General features: G+C 36.1%; 1 protein-coding gene across 4 annotated transcripts in view; it reads left to right on the top strand.

Moving 5' to 3' along the window:
• The window catches only part of PTPRK (protein tyrosine phosphatase receptor type K), a 619,103-nt gene that overhangs the window by 591,545 nt on the left and 8,456 nt on the right, over positions 1-19,102 (top strand). For all 4 annotated transcript variants that reach the window (XM_068985075.1, XM_068985072.1, XM_068985073.1 and 1 more), the window contains 7 exons: positions 1,438-1,474; positions 3,019-3,116; positions 3,549-3,665; positions 13,752-13,906; positions 15,930-16,065; positions 16,283-16,432; positions 17,317-17,490. In XM_068985075.1, coding sequence (XP_068841176.1) covers positions 1,438-1,474; positions 3,019-3,116; positions 3,549-3,665; positions 13,752-13,906; positions 15,930-16,065; positions 16,283-16,432; positions 17,317-17,490 — 867 coding nt within the window. The remainder of the gene's footprint in view (positions 1-1,437; positions 1,475-3,018; positions 3,117-3,548; positions 3,666-13,751; positions 13,907-15,929; positions 16,066-16,282; positions 16,433-17,316; positions 17,491-19,102) is intronic.

The raw sequence follows: 19,102 nt of genomic DNA, 5'->3' as shown, positions 1-19,102 counted from the left end.
ACATTTATTAAGTTCATGTTTTATAGTTATTTTGTGACTTGTCATTATTTACATATTTGAATTAATGAATTTTATTAACTATAGTCTTTGAGTATATTGGTTAAATTTTTGATCATTATTTTATTCTCATTCAACATGGAAAACTAAACAGTCTACTCTCTAGAATAAAAATATCAACAGTTCTCTGACAAATTTGTACTTGTTCTTACCTATTTAGTTTAACCTTGGTTTTCTGCCAAGACCCTGGCAGGACATTTGGTCCTATCCAAAACATCCGTTAAGACATTTGGTCCATACCAAAACATCCTTGATATTTGCTCCTTTCCAAAATGTCCATGGAGACATTTGGTCCATGCCAGAAGTCCTTGATATTTGGTGCCATCCAATACCATTTGGCATGGACCAAGTATGCTCATGGACATTTTGGACAGGAACAATTTTTAAGGACCTTTTGGCATGAACCAAATGTCTTATGGACACTTTGGACACAACCAAGGGTCCTGTAAATATCAGCAATTTTTGGTATGCACCAAATGTCTTATAGATGTTTTGGATAGGACCAGATGGTGTGCTAACTCAAGCTTTTACTAAAACCCTTTGCTGAAGACACAACAAAGACAAAGCTTAACCCTATTAACATTTTTGCTACTAATGATCTATTGAAATTCAAATCAATTGAAAGCAACTGACAACTTATCTTTTATTTGGAGTAATTTCTTTATGAAACAATATCAAGTGCTTAACCACATAAAACTCTTGGCACACTATAAAAATAAAGAAAAATGTGCTAAACCTTTTGTTCAGGATAAGATGCATTTTTTAAAAGTTTTTTTCCCTATATATGTGTGTACCTATAATTATGTGTGTGTAAATTAATATTATCAGCACATACAAAATAGTTTTGGCAGATTCCTGAACATATTATCGAATAGAAATATTCTGTAAAAAAAATTTCAGCAGGACTTTGACTTGATGCACACATGCATTGTCCAGCTCTAACATTGGAATGTTCTGTTATTTTTTTATGGTTCTAATATGTCGTTGTCCATTTGTAATGCAGTGTGTTGTACTTTTGGATGATAAAATAAGAATTAATATTTTTGGACACAGTTTTGCCAGGAATGAAACCAAAGATTAACATGAAGGCATAAACATTGTAGTGAAACCAAACAAAATCTATAAAGTTATTTCCTAGCAAGCAAAACTCAATTGTGCAATATGTATTCTAATCAGACCCCTTAAAATATTTACTTTTTGTTTCATTTTTACCTTTCAGATAACCTAGGTTTGAGAAGTGAACTATGAGTTCACTACTCATTTCTGGACTTTTTACTATAACTTAATCTTAACAGGTGGTTGTCTTCATCTTTTTATGCCTTCATTCATTTATTTCTGACACAGATATAAAATGATGACCACTTTGTTCTCCTATTTTAGGGCTACCAGAGACCAAGCCACTACATTGCAACTCAAGGTAAAACTTTGCCTTTTAAAATAGAGTAGAATAACCAAATAATTATAGAGTAATCAAACTTGCTTAATTCATCCATATGATGTTTTCTTGCAATTTGATAAGTTTAAAAAAAAATCAGCTCTTCCATTTAACACTGTTCTTTATTCATCTGTATAATACAGATTGTTTTATCTCTTTAACATGTATATAAATTAAACCTTGATTTATTTTTTTTTTAACTAAAAGTAAAATAGAAGCTGCTGGTAGTCTTTGAGATTTGGTTCTTGGTATCCGGATGTCCCAGAGCACTAGTAAACAGTGCTGGGCAGAGAAATTACTTATTTTTTGATGAAAGCAACTGACCTCTCATCTTATATAAGGTGCCTATTTCTTTGCAGCAGAGTTTGTTGGGCTGGCATGTAATAGTATCCAAGGCCAACATTGCCATGTTGGACTGAGTTGCAACAATTTTTTTTACAAGTCAAGACTAAAACATAGGGAAGGGCTGAAGGGAACTTAGTTGAGTTCATTCTTCATAGAAAAGTAGAAGAAAGTGAAGAAATCTTGTTAGAGTGGCACATTGGGGAATAAAAGTATCCTAATGACCATACCAAGATACCTTTAGTTAACTCCCCAAACTGACCACTGACCATCAGATAAGAAAACTGCACATCTTACTTTATAAAAAAGGAAAGTAAAACAAAAGTTAATTTGCTGTTTTTACACAGGTTATTTTCTAAGTGTTTTTCCCATATCTTTGGAGTTACTGAATTTAATTAATTATAAACTCTTTAAAGTTAGAAAGATCATCCATGGTGAATGATATTCTTGTTTCATGCTATTAGGGTAAAGTTTAGCCCAGTAGATGCTTTTGCAGCTCAGAGATGATACCATAAATTAGCACATGTCCTTATATATCTGATAGTTCTTGATTAACCCCTAAACTTGCACTGTTTATAAATGATGTGTGTATATTTAATTAGTAATGTCTGCCATTTGGTTGATGGTGGTATAAGACTTCCTATTTTGCTATTTACATGAAGATGAATTAAAGTAACTTAGAGACAGATATAGCCCCTGCTTCCCTGGTGGCTCAGTGAATAAAGAATCTGCCTGCTAACACAGGAGACACAAGTTTGATCACTGGGTCAGGAAGATCCCCTGGAGAAAGAAATGGCAACCCACTTCAGTATTCTTGCCTGGGAAATCCCATGGTCAGAAGAGCCTAGTGGGCTGTAGTCCATGGGATTGCAAAGAGCTGGACACGACCGAGTGGAGTATACAACATCAACAAGAGAGATATAAGTACCCTAAAAACTAGTGCTATCTTCTGAATTTGAAAACACAGAAGGCAAACTGAAGCAAACAAACTTGTATACACCTATTTTTTGCCTTTAGTGTGAATATAGATTTGAGTTGAATGTCACTTTTAGTGACATTTTGTGCTAGGCCTTTACAATTTCTACTTTGGTTCATTTATTTTATATTGTTCTTTTTCTTATCTACACTTCTTTTTAACTACACAATTTCTCTGATAACATACTATTCAAATTAATTTTTTATAGGCCCAGTTCATGAAACAGTGTATGATTTCTGGAGAATGATCTGGCAAGAGCAGTCTGCATGCATTGTGATGGTCACAAATTTAGTTGAAGTTGGCCGGGTAAGAGGCAAAAAACACCCTGTGTGTTATAAAATATGAGTATAAGTTGAACAGCAATACATAACACACTTAGAATAGAATACCATTCAATTGTTTGAAAAACTTTCTTAGCCATAGCATTTCAACTGAGTGCTCCTAAGTGAATCTTTGATTGCTAAGAAATTATTTGATTTCTCATTTAGTAAAGTAAATAAGCTTTGATTTTATGTTAGAATCTAGTTGCATTGTCAGGCTTGTATGTTTTTATGAGATTATGCAAAATCTTTCTATCTATTGTGTTACAGATTCTTTTATTTATGGATTTTTTTATTATGTATGGATTTTTAAACTGTCTTTTAACTGTGACCTGAAGAGTTATCACTGAAAGTAAATCATCTTGATTAATGTGTATTACATATTCAGGTTGACCTATATATACTTTTTGTCATTTAGGTTAAATGCTATAAGTATTGGCCTGATGATACCGAAGTTTATGGTGACTTCAAAGTAACTTGTGTAGAAATGGAACCACTTGCCGAATATGTAGTTAGGACATTCACCCTGGAAAGGGTAAGTACCTTAACATTCTACAAAATTAAGTGTATTGAAATTGTTTCTTTTTTCTAAAAATCCCTGTCAAGAGTTGTTATAAGGATGCTATAAAATCCATCTATTTATTTATTCATTTCACAAATATTTATTTGAGAGCATAACATGTACCAGGTATGTTTCTGAACCTTGAGACATGTATTAAACCCTTTCTTTTGTGGAGCTTATAATCTGTTGTGGGGAGAAAGGCAATAAAGATTAATAAATAAATACATCATATCTTTTGAAAAGTGCCATGTATAAAAATAACGTAGGGAATGGAAAAAGGGAACATGGCTGAGGCAGAGGAAGGAATAGTTTACAGTTTCAAAAGAATGACCAAGAAAGGAGTAGTTGAAAAAGTAACGTGAGTGGAAGAAGCACAAGCTAGAATCAAGATTGCCGGGAGAAATATCAATAACCTCAGATATGCAGATGACACCACCCTTATGGCAGAAAGTGAAGAGGAACTAAAAAGCCTCTTGATGAAAGTGAAAGAGGAGTTGGGAATGCAAACTAGTACAGCCACTATGGAGAACAGTGTGGAGATTCCTTAAAAAATTGCAAATAGAACTGCCTTATGACCCAGCAATCCCACTGCTGGGCATACACACCGAGGAAACCAGAATAGAAAGAGACACATGAACCCCAATGTTCATCACAACACTGTTTATAATAGCCAGGACATGGAAACAACCTAGATGTCCATCAGCAGATGAATGGATAAGAAAGCGGTGGTACATATACACAATGGAGTATTACTCAGCCGTTAAAAAGAATACATTTGAATCAGTTCTGATGAGATAGATGAAACTGGAGCCAATTATACAGAGTGAAGTAAGCCAGAAAGAAAAACACCAATACAGTATACTGATACATATATATGGAATTTAGAAAGATGGCAATGATAACCCTGTATGCAAGACAGCAAAAAAGACACAGATGTGTATAGCGGACTTTTGGACTCAGAGGGAGAGGGAGAGGGTGGGATGATTTGGGAGAATGGCATTGAAACATGTATACTATCATGTAAGAATCGAATCGCCAGTCTGTGTCCGATGCAGGATACAGCATGCTTGGGGCTGGTGCACTGGGATGACCCAGAGAGATGTTATGGGGAGGGTGGTGGGAGGGGGGTTCATGTTTGGGAACGCATGTACACCCATGGTGGATTCATGTCAATGTATGGCAAAACCAATACAGTATTGTAAAGTAAAATAAAGTAAAAAAAAAAAATTAAAAAAAAAAAAAAGAAAGTGAAAGAGGAGAGTGAAAAAGTTTGCTTAAAGCTCAACATTCAGAAAACAAAGATCATGGCATCTGGTCCCATGGGAAATAGATGGGGAAACAGTGGAAACAGTGTCAGACTTTATTTTTGGGGGCTCCAAAATCACTGCAGATGGTGATTGCAGCCATGAAATTAAAAGATGCTTACTCCTTAGAAGGAAAGGTATGATCAACCTAGATAGCATATTCAAAAGCAGAGACATTACTTTGCCGACTAAGGTCCATCTAGTCAAGGCTATGGTTTTTCCTGTGGTCATGTATGGATGTGAGAGTTGGACTGTGAAGAAGGCTGAGCGCTGAAGAATTGATGCTTTTGAACTGTGGTGTTGGAGAAGACTTTTGAGAGTCCCTTGGACTGCAAGGAGATCCAACCAGTCCATTCTGAAGGAGATCATCCCTGGGATATCTTTGGAAGGAATGAAGCTAAAGCTGAAACTCCAGTACTTTGGCCACCTCATGCGAAGAGTTGACTCATTGGAACAGACTCTGATGCTGGGAGGGATTGGGGGCAGGAGGAGAAGGGGACGACAGAGGATGAGATGGCTGGATGGCATCACCGACTCGATGGACATGAGTCTGTGTGAATTCCAGGAGTTGGTGATGGACAGGGAGGCCTGGTGTGCTGCAATTCATGGGGTCGCAAAGAGTTGGACACGACTGAGTGACTGAATTGAGCTGAACTGAACTAAAGGCTTGAAGCAAGTGAGGTAGACAGTAATATGACTATAGCCCATGGAAGGATTATATCCCAGGGGTGTTGTCCCTGGCAGAATATTCCTGATGGAGGGAACAATGATTTCATAAACCTAGAAGCATGATATTCCTGTCACAGTGAAAAATATACTAGAGTCTAGGGTATTGAGAGATAGGTAAGTGAAAGGGAAAGAAATGTGATTTAAAGTCAGAGAAATCACAGAGCCAGATAAGTGAGGTCTTGTGAGCCACTATGATTTTAGTTTGTATGAAAGGTAAAAGTAGCCAGCCATTGGAGGGTTTGAGCCCAGGAGTAACATAATCTGACTTTTTTAAAAAAAAGGTTCAGAAAGACTAATGCTAGTGGGCAGTGTGAGAGAACTAAAGTAAGACATAAAAGTAATAACATACACTGTTACAGAAAAGTCTAATAAATTTGATCACACAAAAGTATAAAATTATCTGTATCAAAAAATTAATTAAAAGATACACACACAACAAAGAAATTGTGATTATTTATTATTTTTAACTCATAGCTTTAATGTAAATATAAAGGAAATATCAGAATCTCTGCCCCACAAAAAAGCAACTGCTAACGTGCCTATTGAAAATGTTTAACCTCATGTGCTGATATACCATTTTTTACCTTCAAATCAGCAAGCACTTTTAGAAAAAGAGTAATAATCCTGATTGATTTTAAGAGTATGATGAGACATATTTTCATGTGTTGCTGATCATATTTAAATTGCCATAAACCCTCTGGCTTTCCAGGTGGCGCTAGTGGTAAAGAACATGCTTGTCAATACAGGAGACATAAGAGACATGGGTTCAATCGCTGGGTCAGGAAGATCCCCTAGAGAAGGGCGTGGCAGCCCACTCCAGTATTTCTTCCTGGAAAATCCCATGGACAGAGGAGCCTGGCAAGCTACAGTCCATAGGGTCTCACAGAGTTGGACACAACTGAAGCAACTTAGCACACATGTACACAAGCTCTCTGTAAATCAGTAAAGCAATGCGTCTACAGAATATTAAAATATTGATATCGTTTGACAACTAGTTTTACCTTCATGCACCTCTCCTAAGAAATTTATTTAAACTACAATTGACTTCATGGGCTTCCCTAATTGTTCAGTTGGTAAAGAATCCACCTGTAATGAGGGAGACCCGGGTTCCACTTCTGGGTTGGGAAGATCTCCTGGAGAAGGGAAAGGCTACCCACTCCAGTATTCTGGCCTGGAGAATTCCATGGACTGTATAGTCCATGGGGTCGCAAAAGTCAGACACGAATGAGCGACTCACTTTCAGTTCACAATGACTTCATATTTAGTCATAGATATTTTATGTAGCAATCAATGTCCACAATAAAGTTATACATCCATGATCTAGAAATACCACTCTTTATAAATGATACTTAAAAGTAATTTTACAAACAAAAAATAATTAGGGGAAATATTAAGTGGGAAATTACGAATATACAGAGCAATATAATTATCACATTTATAAAGTATGTATGAAAATTTCTTAAACAAATCAAGAATAAATAAGCAAAAATATAGGAGATTTCAAGAAAAGAACCATCAAACATGATTTAATGAATAGTTAGATTCCATTATCATCAAAAGAATTTGGAATATACATTCTTCTTATAACTTCGTTTAAGTTTTATGAAAAGTCAATAAACTTTTCTGTCCACCTGGAACTATTATAGCATTGTTCATCGGCTATGCGTGCATGCTAAGTCGCTTCAGTGGTGTCCGAGTCTCTGTACCTTATGGGCCATAGCCTACCAGCCTCTTCTGTTCATGGGATTCTCCAGGCAACAAAACAAAGTGGGTTGCTGTGCCCTCCTACAGGAGGTCTTCCCCACCCAGGGATTGATCCCACCTCTCTTTATTTATTTATTTATTTATTATTATTATTATTATTATTTTTACTTTATTTTACTTTACAATACTGTATTAGTTTTGCCATACATTGACATGAATCCACCACGGGTGTATACAAGCTCCCAATCCTGAATCCCCCTCCCACCTCCCACCCCATATCATCTCTCTGGATCATCGCCATGTGCCAGCCCCAAGCATCCTGTATCCTGTATTGAACATAGACTGGCACTTTGTTTCTTACATGATAGTATACATGTTTCAATGCCATTCCCCCAAATCATCCCACCCTCTCCCTCTCCCTCAGAGTCCAAAAGTCCATTCTATACATCTGTGTCTCTTTTGCTGTCTTGCATACAGGATCATCATTACCATCTTTCTAAATTCCATATATATGTATCAGTATACTGTATTGGTGTTTTTCTTTCTGGCTTACTTCACTCTGTATAATCGGCTCCAGTTTCATTTCATCCATCTCATCAGAACTGATTCAAATGTATTCTTTTTAACGGCTGAGTAATACTCCATTGTGTATATGTACCACCGCTTTCTTATCCATTCATCTGCTGATGGACATCTAGGTTGTTTCCATGTCCTGGCTATTATAAACAGTGCTGCGATGAACATTGGGGTACATGTGTCTCTTTCTATTCTGGTTTCCTCAGTGTGTATGCCCAGCAGTGGGATTGCTGGGTCATAAGGCAGTTCTATTTGCAATTTTTTAAGGAATCTCCACACTGTTCTCCATAGTGGCTGTACTAGTTCGCATTCCCACCAACAGTGTAAGAGGGTTCCCTTTTCTCCACATCCCCTCCAGCATTTATTGCTTGTAGACTTTTGGATCGCAGCCATTCTGACTGGTGTGAAATGGTACCTCATTGTGGTCTTGATTTGCATTTCTCTGATAATGAGTGATGTTGAGCATCTTTTCATGTGTTTGTTAGCCATCCGTATGTCTTCTTTGGAGAAATGCCTATTTAGTTCTTTGGCCCATTTTTTGATTGGGTCGTTTATTTTTCCGGAGTTGAGCTGCATAAGTTGCTTGTATATTGTTGAGATTAGTTGTTTGTCAGTTGCTTCATTTGCTATTATTTTCTCCCATTCAGAAGGCTGTCTTTTCACCTTACTTACAGTTTCCTTTGTTGTGCAGAAGCTTTTGATTTTAATTAGATCCCATTTGTTTATTTTTGCTTTTATTTCCAGTATTCTGGGAGGTGGATCATAGAGGATCCTGCTGTGATTTATGTCAGAGAGTGTTTGGCCTATGTTCTTCTCTAGGAGTTTTATAGTTTCTGGTCTTACGTTTAGATCTTTAATCCATTTTGAGTTTATTTTTGTGTGCGGTGTTAGAAAGTGATCTAGTTTCATTCTTTTACAAGTGGTTGACCAGTTTTCCCAGCACCACTTGTTAAAGAGATTGTCTTTACTCCATTGTATATTCTTGCCTCCTTTGTCAAAGATAAGGTATCCATAGGTGTGTGGATTTATCTCTGGGCTTTCTACTTTGTTCCATTGATCTATATTTCTGTCTTTGTGCCAGTACTATACTGTCTTGATGACTGTGGCTTTGTAGTAGAGCCTGAAGTCAGGCAAGTTGATTCCTCCAGTTCCATTCTTCTTTGTCAAGATTGCTTTGGCTATTCAAGGTTTTTTGTATTTCCATACAAATCTTGAAATTATTTGTTCTAGTTCTGTGAAAAATACCTCTGGTAGCTTGATAGGGATTGCATTGAATCTGTAAATTGCTTTGGGTAGTATACTCATGTTCACTATATTGATTCTTCCAATCCATGAACATGGTATATTTCTCCATCTATTAGTGTCCTGTTTGATTTCTTTCATTAGTGTTTTATAGTTTTCGATATACAGGTCTTTAGTTTCTTTAGGTAGGTATATTCCTAAGTATTTTATTCTTTTCGTTGCAATGGTGAATGGAATTGTTTCCTTAATTTCTTTTTCTACTTTCTCATTAGTGTATAGGAATGCAAGGATCCCACCTCTCTTATGTCTCCTGCATTGGCAGACAGGTTCTTTACCAGTAGCGCTACCTAGGAAGCCCCTCATTGGCTATACTCCAATATAAAATAAAAAGCTAAAAAGAAATCAATCACAAACCTAGTTATAAAGGAAACTTAAATACATAATAAAAATTCAAAATGTTTCCAAAATCCAGTGGAAAATAACAACAAATCACTGACCAGCAACTCCCCAAATTAGGCTCAGAAATCACCAAAGGCCTCTTGTGAATAATCTTTGAATGAACTATTGCCTCCTGATGCAAAGACCCTACTCATTAGAAAAGACCCTGATGCTGGGAAAAATTGAAGGCAGGAGGAGAAGGGGCCGACAGAGGATGAGATGGTTGGATAGCGTCACTGACTCAATGGACATGAGTTTGAGCAGGCTCCAGGAGATGATGAAGGACAGGGAAGCCTGGCATGCTTCAGTCCATGGGGTCGCAAAGAGTCAGACACAACCAAGTGACTGAACAATTGCCTCAGAACTAAAATTGTATTATGAAGATAAATAATTTTATATCAAAATATTCCATGTTAGGAGAAAAGTATATAATCAAAAGTGATTTCTATTTTGAAAGATAGTATAAAATCTTTTAAAAAACAGTTAAACTAGAAAATCAGGAAAAAAGTCAGTCAAACAAAGGGAAAAATAAATATAAAAATGCTGCTGCTGCTGCTAAGTCACTTCAGTTGTCTCAGACTCTATGTGACCCCATAGACGGTAGCCCGCCTGGCTCCTCCATCCCTGGGATTCTCCAGGCAAGAACACTGGAGTGGGTTTCCATTTCCTTCTCCAATGCATGATGGTGAAAAGTGAAAGTGAAGTCACTCAGTCGTGTCCCACTCATAGTGACCCCATGGACTGCAGCCTACCAAGCTCCTCCGTCCATGGGATTTTCCAGGCAAGAATACTGGCTGGAGTGGGGTGCCATTGCCTTCTCCGATATAAAAATGAGACACTAACAAAAAAGAATAAATTTAATCAAAAATCTGTTTCCTTGAAAAGATCAATAAAGTAACTAAACCACTTGTCAATTCCAAATGAAGAGCAATCAAAACAAAATATGTGACATTGGGTAACACAAAAGGGACAGAACTATAGCTATAGATGCTATTAAGAAAGTTATATTATGTGTGAACGCAGAGACAGATCTTAGTCTACTGCTGCTACTGCTAAGTCGCTTCTGTCATGTCCAACTGTGCAACCCCATAGACGGCAGCCCACCAGGCTCCCCCATCCCTGAGATTCTCCAGGCAAGAACACGGGAGTGGGTTGCCATTTTCTTCTCCAGTGCATGAAAGTGAAGAGTGAAAGTGAAGTCGCTCAGTGGTGTCCGACTCTTAGCGACCCCATGGACTGCAGCCTACCAGGCTCCTCCATCCATGGGATTTTCCAGGCAAGAGTACTGGAGTGGGGTGCCATCGCCTTCTCCAATCTTAGTCTATATACAGTGAAATTCTAGCAAATAATAATTTCCAGTATTTAACCCAAGTAGAGTTCTGGATCTGAAGAGCTGGTAAAAGAAAATAAGAGTGTTGAAATTTGCCATTAAAGTTGCATTATGTTTTCATAATTGAGGTGTCTTTAACCTCTAAAGAATAACTAATGAATAGCTAATGCCCAAGTTAATCAAACTATTTAGGCCGTAGAAAAACCATTAAAACCAACTAAATATATTTTAAAAGCTAGCAGAACTGTGATAACAGAACCACATAAAGATAGGACTCTCTCAAGCTCTTCTCTGTCTCTCTTTTTAAATCTCTGCCTGTTTCTCTTTCTCAAGTATGCACACATATATACATTGCAGACCAATTTAATTCAGGACATACTGAAAATGTGAATATAGCAGTGAATTAAGAAAAGATCACTACCTGATTTATCATGATTGTTTTTTTTAAGAATTCAAGGATTTTACAACTGTGGTAGGAAATCTAGAAGAATATTTCATTATCTCAGTGCATTAAGTAACAAAATCCTGTGATTTCATTAATACATACTGTAATGCACTTAATTTTATTTAAAATACATTTATAGTAATACTCTAATTATATTAGAAAGAATAAGGAGACTCCCTAAACATGATAAAGCTATTTCAACAATAACCAGTAGCACACATATTAAGGAGTGAAAAACTGGAGGCATTACAGTTATTAATATAATCAGAGACGCAATGTGGATAATCATGCTCACTAGTACCCAACATTTTTGGAAGCTCTAGGAAATTAGCAAAAGGAATAAATGGCAAAACTGTTAAAAAGGGTGAAATTATTTTAAGGTATAATGATTTTATATGAAAAAAAAGCTAGTTAGAAAATTTAAAAAAAGAAAATCAAAATAAGTTAAGTGACTAATTCAAGATATATTTTCATTATATTATTAATAAAGATATAGATTTAAAAATCTCTCTCATAATAAGAAAAATTCTTAAGTATGTGTTCTTGTTGTTGTCCAGTTCTTTGTGACCTCATAGACTGTAGCCCACCAGGTTCCTCTGTCCATGGAATTCTGGAGGCAAGAATACTGGAGTGGGTTGCTATTTCCTCCTACAGGGGAGCTTTCCATCACAGGGATTGTACTGGATGAGGATTGTATTGGATGAGTCCTGGATTGCAATACAGGACTACATCTCCTGTGTTGTAGGTGGATTCTTCACCACTGAGAAATCTGAGAAGCCCTCTGAAGTATCTAGAAATATATTTAACAAGAAAAAAACAGATCCTAAGTGAATAAAACCATTACAAATGTGTTGAAGGACACAAAGATATGAATAAATGGAGACATGCCCCATGTCCCAGAATGGGAATACTTTGCATTAATACCTCTTTATGGAGTTAATACAGTACTAATTATAACATTACTAGGGTTTATTTTTAATTTATTTTCCTCATATAAAAAACACTGGAAAAGAGTAGTTTTTAAAAAACCATATATTTGAAAATTACTCAGGAAAGTTTAAGTAAAATGAACAATAAGAAAACATACACTGCCAGATATTAAAATTTTCTAGAGAGAGCAAGGCCCTTCAGCAACTCCAGCAAAAGGATCAATGCTGAGGAGATGATCTTTGAACAATGTATGGCCTTCCTCAGTAAAGCTGACTTCAAAAGTACTTAAGAAAGTGATTTTATTTGTATAATTCCATAGTGATGTTAATCATTGTTACTATTATACTTATTTGTTGAACCCTGCTTTATGTGGGGTTTTGTACTCAAAACAGGAAAGAAAAAAAATTATAAGATGTGATCACTGGCTTCCAAGGCTTTGGTGATATTTAGGATAGAATCTAAAGATAAAATTTTTCGTTTAGTTCATTTATTTCATGCAATTTTTTCTAACTTTTCTGAGGAACAAGTGAGATTGAGATTTCACAGAGTTCACAGTAGAGTTGTAAATATATAGACCTTAGTGGGGCTTGGGGGGCCACAAATGTGGATTCTTAAAAATAAACTCTGCAGCATCTCATCTGAATTCTCCAAGCGCTGTTCCTACAATCTATGGTCTTCTTTTAACAAAAAGGAAGGGAAAAGTTTGAAATGCGCATTTAAATGTTTCTCTAAAAATTAACCCTATAGGAGAAAGGCACAGCAGTGGATGTTTGCTTCTTTCAGTTTGTATTTTTGTTGCTATAAATAATCCTCTGTGTGCTGATTTATTTCACAGAGTTAATAGTCTGGCCAAAGAACAGTTTAGCTGTCTGTATATTTTTACACGCTCATCTAGAGTAGCACTGTTCTGGAAAATCCCTACATGCCATGCTTCAAAACCATTTTCAACATGGATAAGCAAGGCATTGAAATCTCTTTGTGAGGTGAGAAGCAGAAAGTTGCTTTTATACACCACTTGAGAACTCAGTGCGTTGGGTCAACAGGGCAGCATTTTAACTTCCCATTTCTTCCTTTTCCCCTAATCATTTTATGTGTTGTCATTCCAAATAAGGAACAGACTGTCAAGGTAAATAAAATTTACCCGGCCTTACAGAACTGAGCAAGACTTCTTATTTTCTTTCTTTGGCAGTTGTCTGAAAATAAAGATAATCCCTTAGGCCATGTCAGCATCCTTTTTCAGCAAAAGCAGTATCTTTGATAAATTTCTCATTTTTTTCATTGTCAGTCAGGTCTAGTACCCATGGTGGTCTTTAAGGGCTCTATTTTGGTCCGTGAAAACACTTCTTTATGTCTTTGCACAGAGGGGATACAATGAAATCCGTGAAGTTAAACAGTTTCATTTCACTGGCTGGCCTGACCATGGGGTGCCCTACCATGCTACAGGCCTCCTTTCCTTCATCCGGCGGGTCAAATTCTCCAACCCTCCCAGTGCTGGTCCCATCGTTGTGCATTGCAGGTGAGTGGTGGTCCAATTGACATTGACTTTGTGCAGCCAGCTTTTTTAAAGTATCCAAACCAGGCTTGTAAACACAAAAACTAATACATGCTTACAAGGTTTCAGTTTGCAAATATAACAGATAAGGTAAAACAGCAATAAAATAAAAGTTAGCTTCTAAGGAGGATATAAACGAAACTTCAGAAATAAATACATTCATCTTAATGTGTGTAGTAGTGTCTGTAATTGCGAATGTAGAAACTCTGCCTTTTAGTGGCAACATCTGCATGTGTGTTGTGGGGTTTTTTTAATCACTTTTGCAAAGCCTGTATAGTATGGAATAGTAGATAAAGCCAGAGAGTTCTTGCCAATTTAGTAAATTCCTAATAGAATCCCAGCTTTTAAAACTAAATTTGAGGCATACAAAGTTATTAAATGGCCTAAATTATAAGAATTTGGGCTGTAAAACATCTACTTTAAGAATTTTTTTTTAAGCCATTCCTCAGAGGACCTTGAAAAATGTGAATATTATCCAGACTTTCTTTTGATTAGAAGCTCCTCTTAAAACAAGTACCTAAAGACACTAAAAGCAAATTCCATGGCCTCATTTTGAGATACGAATAGAAAAATATATACTGAATCTGAAAAGCTTTTCCTAAATGCTGCACACCATTCTCAAATACTATCCCTTCCAAAGTACATAATAGGTTGTGCTTAAGCATTTTTCTTTCCTTGAAAATCCAGCCTATTCAGTATTTAAATGACCGCATATGAAAGGGGAAAAATAAAACAACAGAGAATGAAATAAAAGTAAGGCATCTCATTAGGATCAGATACTGTGTACCTTGAAAAAAAATCTACAATTCAATCCTCCACAAGAAATCTGATGTACTCTTCAATTACTTTCCTGTCTCAAACCCTGGGAACAGTGACTGAGAAGATGGTAGGCAAGAAAAAGAAACAGAGGTAGCCACAATACCTTTGATTTAAATTTCTTAAAGAACAATTAAGTTTAAGAGAAATGACCAAATCCAGACTTCAAAGAAATAATGTTAATAGTCTATGCATTTAGAAAATGAGATAAATGGGTTTTCAATTATGTAGTGTCTTGACTTATCATAGAGGTTTCCTTTCCTGTGAATTGTCCACTTCAGTAGTGCTCCGATAGTCTCAGATATGCTCTCGAAACGTGTCATTTTCTACTTCCACTTGGGCATCTGAATTTATGGAAGAGAGGGAGCTGACTACAAAGTGATTTTTCCATAAAAATCCGAACTATACCTTTTTGCTCCATTGACTTATATGTATAAAACTGGAGAAATCTTCCCAATGGGTAATATAATCAGCAGTATATTATGATTTGACTACTGAATTAAATACAAGAAGATAGTACTATCTTTGTGACCTGTTAAGAATTATATTTCATACCTAACAATTCATTTTCATTTTTTCTTTGGATCACCATGTAAATATTCTTTCTACTGTTGGTCTCCTCCCCAGCAATAACGAACATTTTCATCCCCACCCTCACTATTAACACTTCCCCTGAAATGTGACTCCTCAGATTTTCCATTTAAAGGTTTTAGATTAATGTTCTTTTGCCTTGACCAGAATCTGTCTTACTAAGATAGTATTGCTGCATTTTGCCAGAGCACCCACAATGATATAAGTATGAGTCTTTCAATCTCAGGTGAAATTTTAAAGCATAAATCCACTCCTTGATCAATTCTATGAGCTTGAAATTTTTGTAAAATGAAGACTGTGTAAGAGCTATGAAACTTAAGTGACATATATTCATTATTTTCAAAACACAATTTGATTTACAAAGTTTATATTTTTTTAATTTGTTCTAGTCTTCAGTTTACACCAAAGTAGGTTCTCCACATTGAAGCTATTTGTTCCTTAACAAGCATTTACAAGTACATACAAATTATGTCTTGTACTTTGTTGAATCACTTTGATTCCACTTATTTGAAAATCAGATGTGTCTTTGAATTTGTATAGACATGCTTCCTGCAGTTCTTTAGATCTGCTTATTTTTCAGTGCTGGTGCTGGACGAACTGGTTGTTACATTGTGATTGACATCATGCTGGACATGGCTGAAAGAGAGGGTGTTGTTGACATCTACAACTGTGTCAAAGCCTTAAGATCTCGTCGTATCAATATGGTCCAGACAGAGGTGTGTTGATTGTTGATTAACCTCAGGTGGTCTTTCTTGGTTTGCTTTCCAACACTTATCAAACTAAATAGTGGGTGTTTGTCCCATAGAATCAATAGTAGCTCATTAAGTCATAGAAAAATACTGGTATTTTTATTAATACGTTTATATAGAGAAAATTCTTTGATGACAGGAAACTTGTATTAAAATATTATGAAAATTTTCTTTCTTTTAATAGGAACAGTACATTTTTATTCATGATGCCATTTTAGAGGCTTGCTTATGTGGAGAAACTGCCATACCTGTCTGTGAATTTAAAGCTGCATATTTTGATATGATTAGAATAGACTCCCAGACAAACTCTTCACATCTCAAAGATGAATTCCAGGTATTTATTATTTCCAGCACCTTTTTATGAGTAACTTATTACAGTTTGTCCTGGACATTCCTAATTCTTCCAAGGAAGGGCTTTCAAGTCAAATTTATAACCTTTGACCCTATTTTAAGTATAATATAATACATGTCTCTTTCATTATACAGTTATACAAAGTTATAGAGTCAACTTTTGTATTAATGAGCTCATATCACATCTGCTGTATTTTGAAGGACAAATGAATTCAGACTCACAGAAAAGTATGGGGAAAAGGTACCATAAAAGCCAAATTTAGTGATAATTTGTATATCTTTACAATCTTTTTCAAAATGCAATCTTTTGGATTTTGACCTTCTGTGTCACTAAAGCACGTTAATAATAATAGCTGGAGTTTGTGCAAAACATCATCTCTAAATAATCCCAAATGTTTTCACTGCCCTTAAAACATCCCTAAAGCTGTTGACTATGAAATCAAGAATAACTCTAAAAGCCTAATACTTTGATTCTTTGCCCAGTGCTCTTTGCCATAGCATGTCCTCAAATCTGGCACATTAAAATGTTATTACAAATTAGAAGTTTGATGATGGGGCATCATCATGGGCTGCTCTGATTGCATTTTCTTTGGTTAGACAATACCTTTTGCAGGTTGTTGCTGTGTTGTTTAGCATCCCTTTCCCTTTTACAGAGAGGTACATTGGACAATGTGTGTAGTGTTTCTTTGTCACTTCTCAGGCTTTAGTAGCTTTAACTACAAAGTCTGTCAGCCTGTCATCATGGCAAATGTCATTGACTTGCACAAATCCTTTACTTTCTACTTGGCCTCCTAAATGCATGCTAGATCTGTGTTATGCTGTGAAATGGGTCACTGTTTTTTAACCTGGGTTCCCTTTTTTTTCCAGACCTTGAATTCAGTCACCCCTCGACTACAAGCTGAGGACTGCAGTATAGCATGCCTGCCAAGGAACCATGACAAGAACCGTTTTATGGACATGCTGCCACCTGACAGATGTCTGCCTTTTTTAATTACAATTGATGGGGAGAGTAGTAACTACATCAATGCTGCTCTTATGGATGTAAGAGACTGCTCTCTTTGTTAGTGTAAAATATAATGAAAAGCTGCAAAATTGATGAACACTGGCTAGGTTCTCTTTTCAAGAAAATTTAAATGGCCTAAAAAGGAAAAGTAGAAACTTTCATTGTAATACAAAATTTTTTGGACAATGATTTTGAGTTTTCCTTACAGTAGTTCTTAGGCACTATAAATTTTAGGCTTAACTATAAGTTTGACGGTTGATTTTCAATTGTTGTAAAATTTTTGTACAAGAAATATCTGCAGGTGATAGTTTTCATCCTGGTTATTTTCAGGAAAGAGAGTCATGCTTATCTATTTTGAATATAGTTAGGAATGAATTTTTTGAGTCACAGAATATCATATTCTACTGAAATTGTGTTAATTTGGAAACTTTTATCTCTGACACTAATAATTTATAGCTAACTTATTTCATTTGTTATTAATTAATAAGATATAAGGCAAGGCGTGGAAGATACCATGTTATCACATCAATCATCATGAAAAGAACTCTCTTGCCCTACTCCAGTCTTTGTATTGTAGATGGTACAGCAGGAACTTACATGTCAGCATCCCATAGACACACCAATATGGAAAGAGATTTTAAAGCAGTCTTTTTCCCCATCTTGTTTTGCTTACCTTGGGAAGAAGCAAGAAGGGTTTTAAGTTCAGCATCCTTTTGGTTTATCACCTTCCTTCATCGGCATTTCTAGTTTTTGCCCTTTAGACTATGGAGCCATAATAAGGAGAAACCAGAGTCAGGGTTCATTCTTGGGTGATGAATAATGAAGCTTTCTAAGTTATTGCTCCTACTGAGTTCTCCAAAATTCGTTTCTGATAGTAGAGGCTTGTCAAAGCCTATGTGCCACTTCCTATTTTCAACCACTTACTTTGCTCTTCTTTATTCTACAGAGCAGAATAGTTTAAAGGTAAGCTCAAGTAGAAAGCTACTACTCTTGCTGTGACCAGAGCCTTGCCGAGTTATTACTCTTGTCCCCTGAAATCACACTAGATCCTCATTATACTTTTTCTTGCCATTTTAATCATCTGCAAAGTCAAACATACTAAATATAGAGAAAACACACAAACCTTTTTTTTTCTGAGTCAGTCTATGTTTAGAATGAAAAAGGGTGAGAAAAAGAAAATAACATTAGGAAAGATATTGAGGCATTTTTTGTCTTTGACATCTCTCAAATTTTTAAATTTCCAGGTGGTTTTCTGGTCAGTATGAAGACAGAACCTTGTATTCTTTGTGTTCCTATCTTCTGTTTAACTCACTGTGATTCAACACATGTATTTTATAGTCGAAACTGCCCTGTGGATTTGGTAGTGGTTGGGACTACAGAAAAGTTAGGTTTGGTTTGGCTTATAAGAATGGGGCTCATTGTTCAACACTCCCACCTTCCCTTCCTCTCTACCCCATTGTAAGTGTCATGCACCCTTTGTCATGCCTGTGAAAATTAAGAGGTATGGCCAAGAATGTGATATCAAAGCCTTGGATGTACTCTTGCACTTAGAGAGGAAAGAAATGGGAAATCTTCAGTCTTCTCTCATATCGTCTTCTCTTCTTCTATCTCCCCTCCCCTATGACTCAAAAAAGGAATAAAAGGCTTTTC

This window comes from Capricornis sumatraensis, chromosome 13, assembly GCF_032405125.1.
Source record: "Capricornis sumatraensis isolate serow.1 chromosome 13, serow.2, whole genome shotgun sequence".
NCBI lineage: Eukaryota > Metazoa > Chordata > Mammalia > Artiodactyla > Bovidae > Capricornis > Capricornis sumatraensis.
The sequence above is the reverse complement of the archived record's forward strand: the minus strand, read 5'-3'. Positions and strand labels throughout refer to the sequence as shown.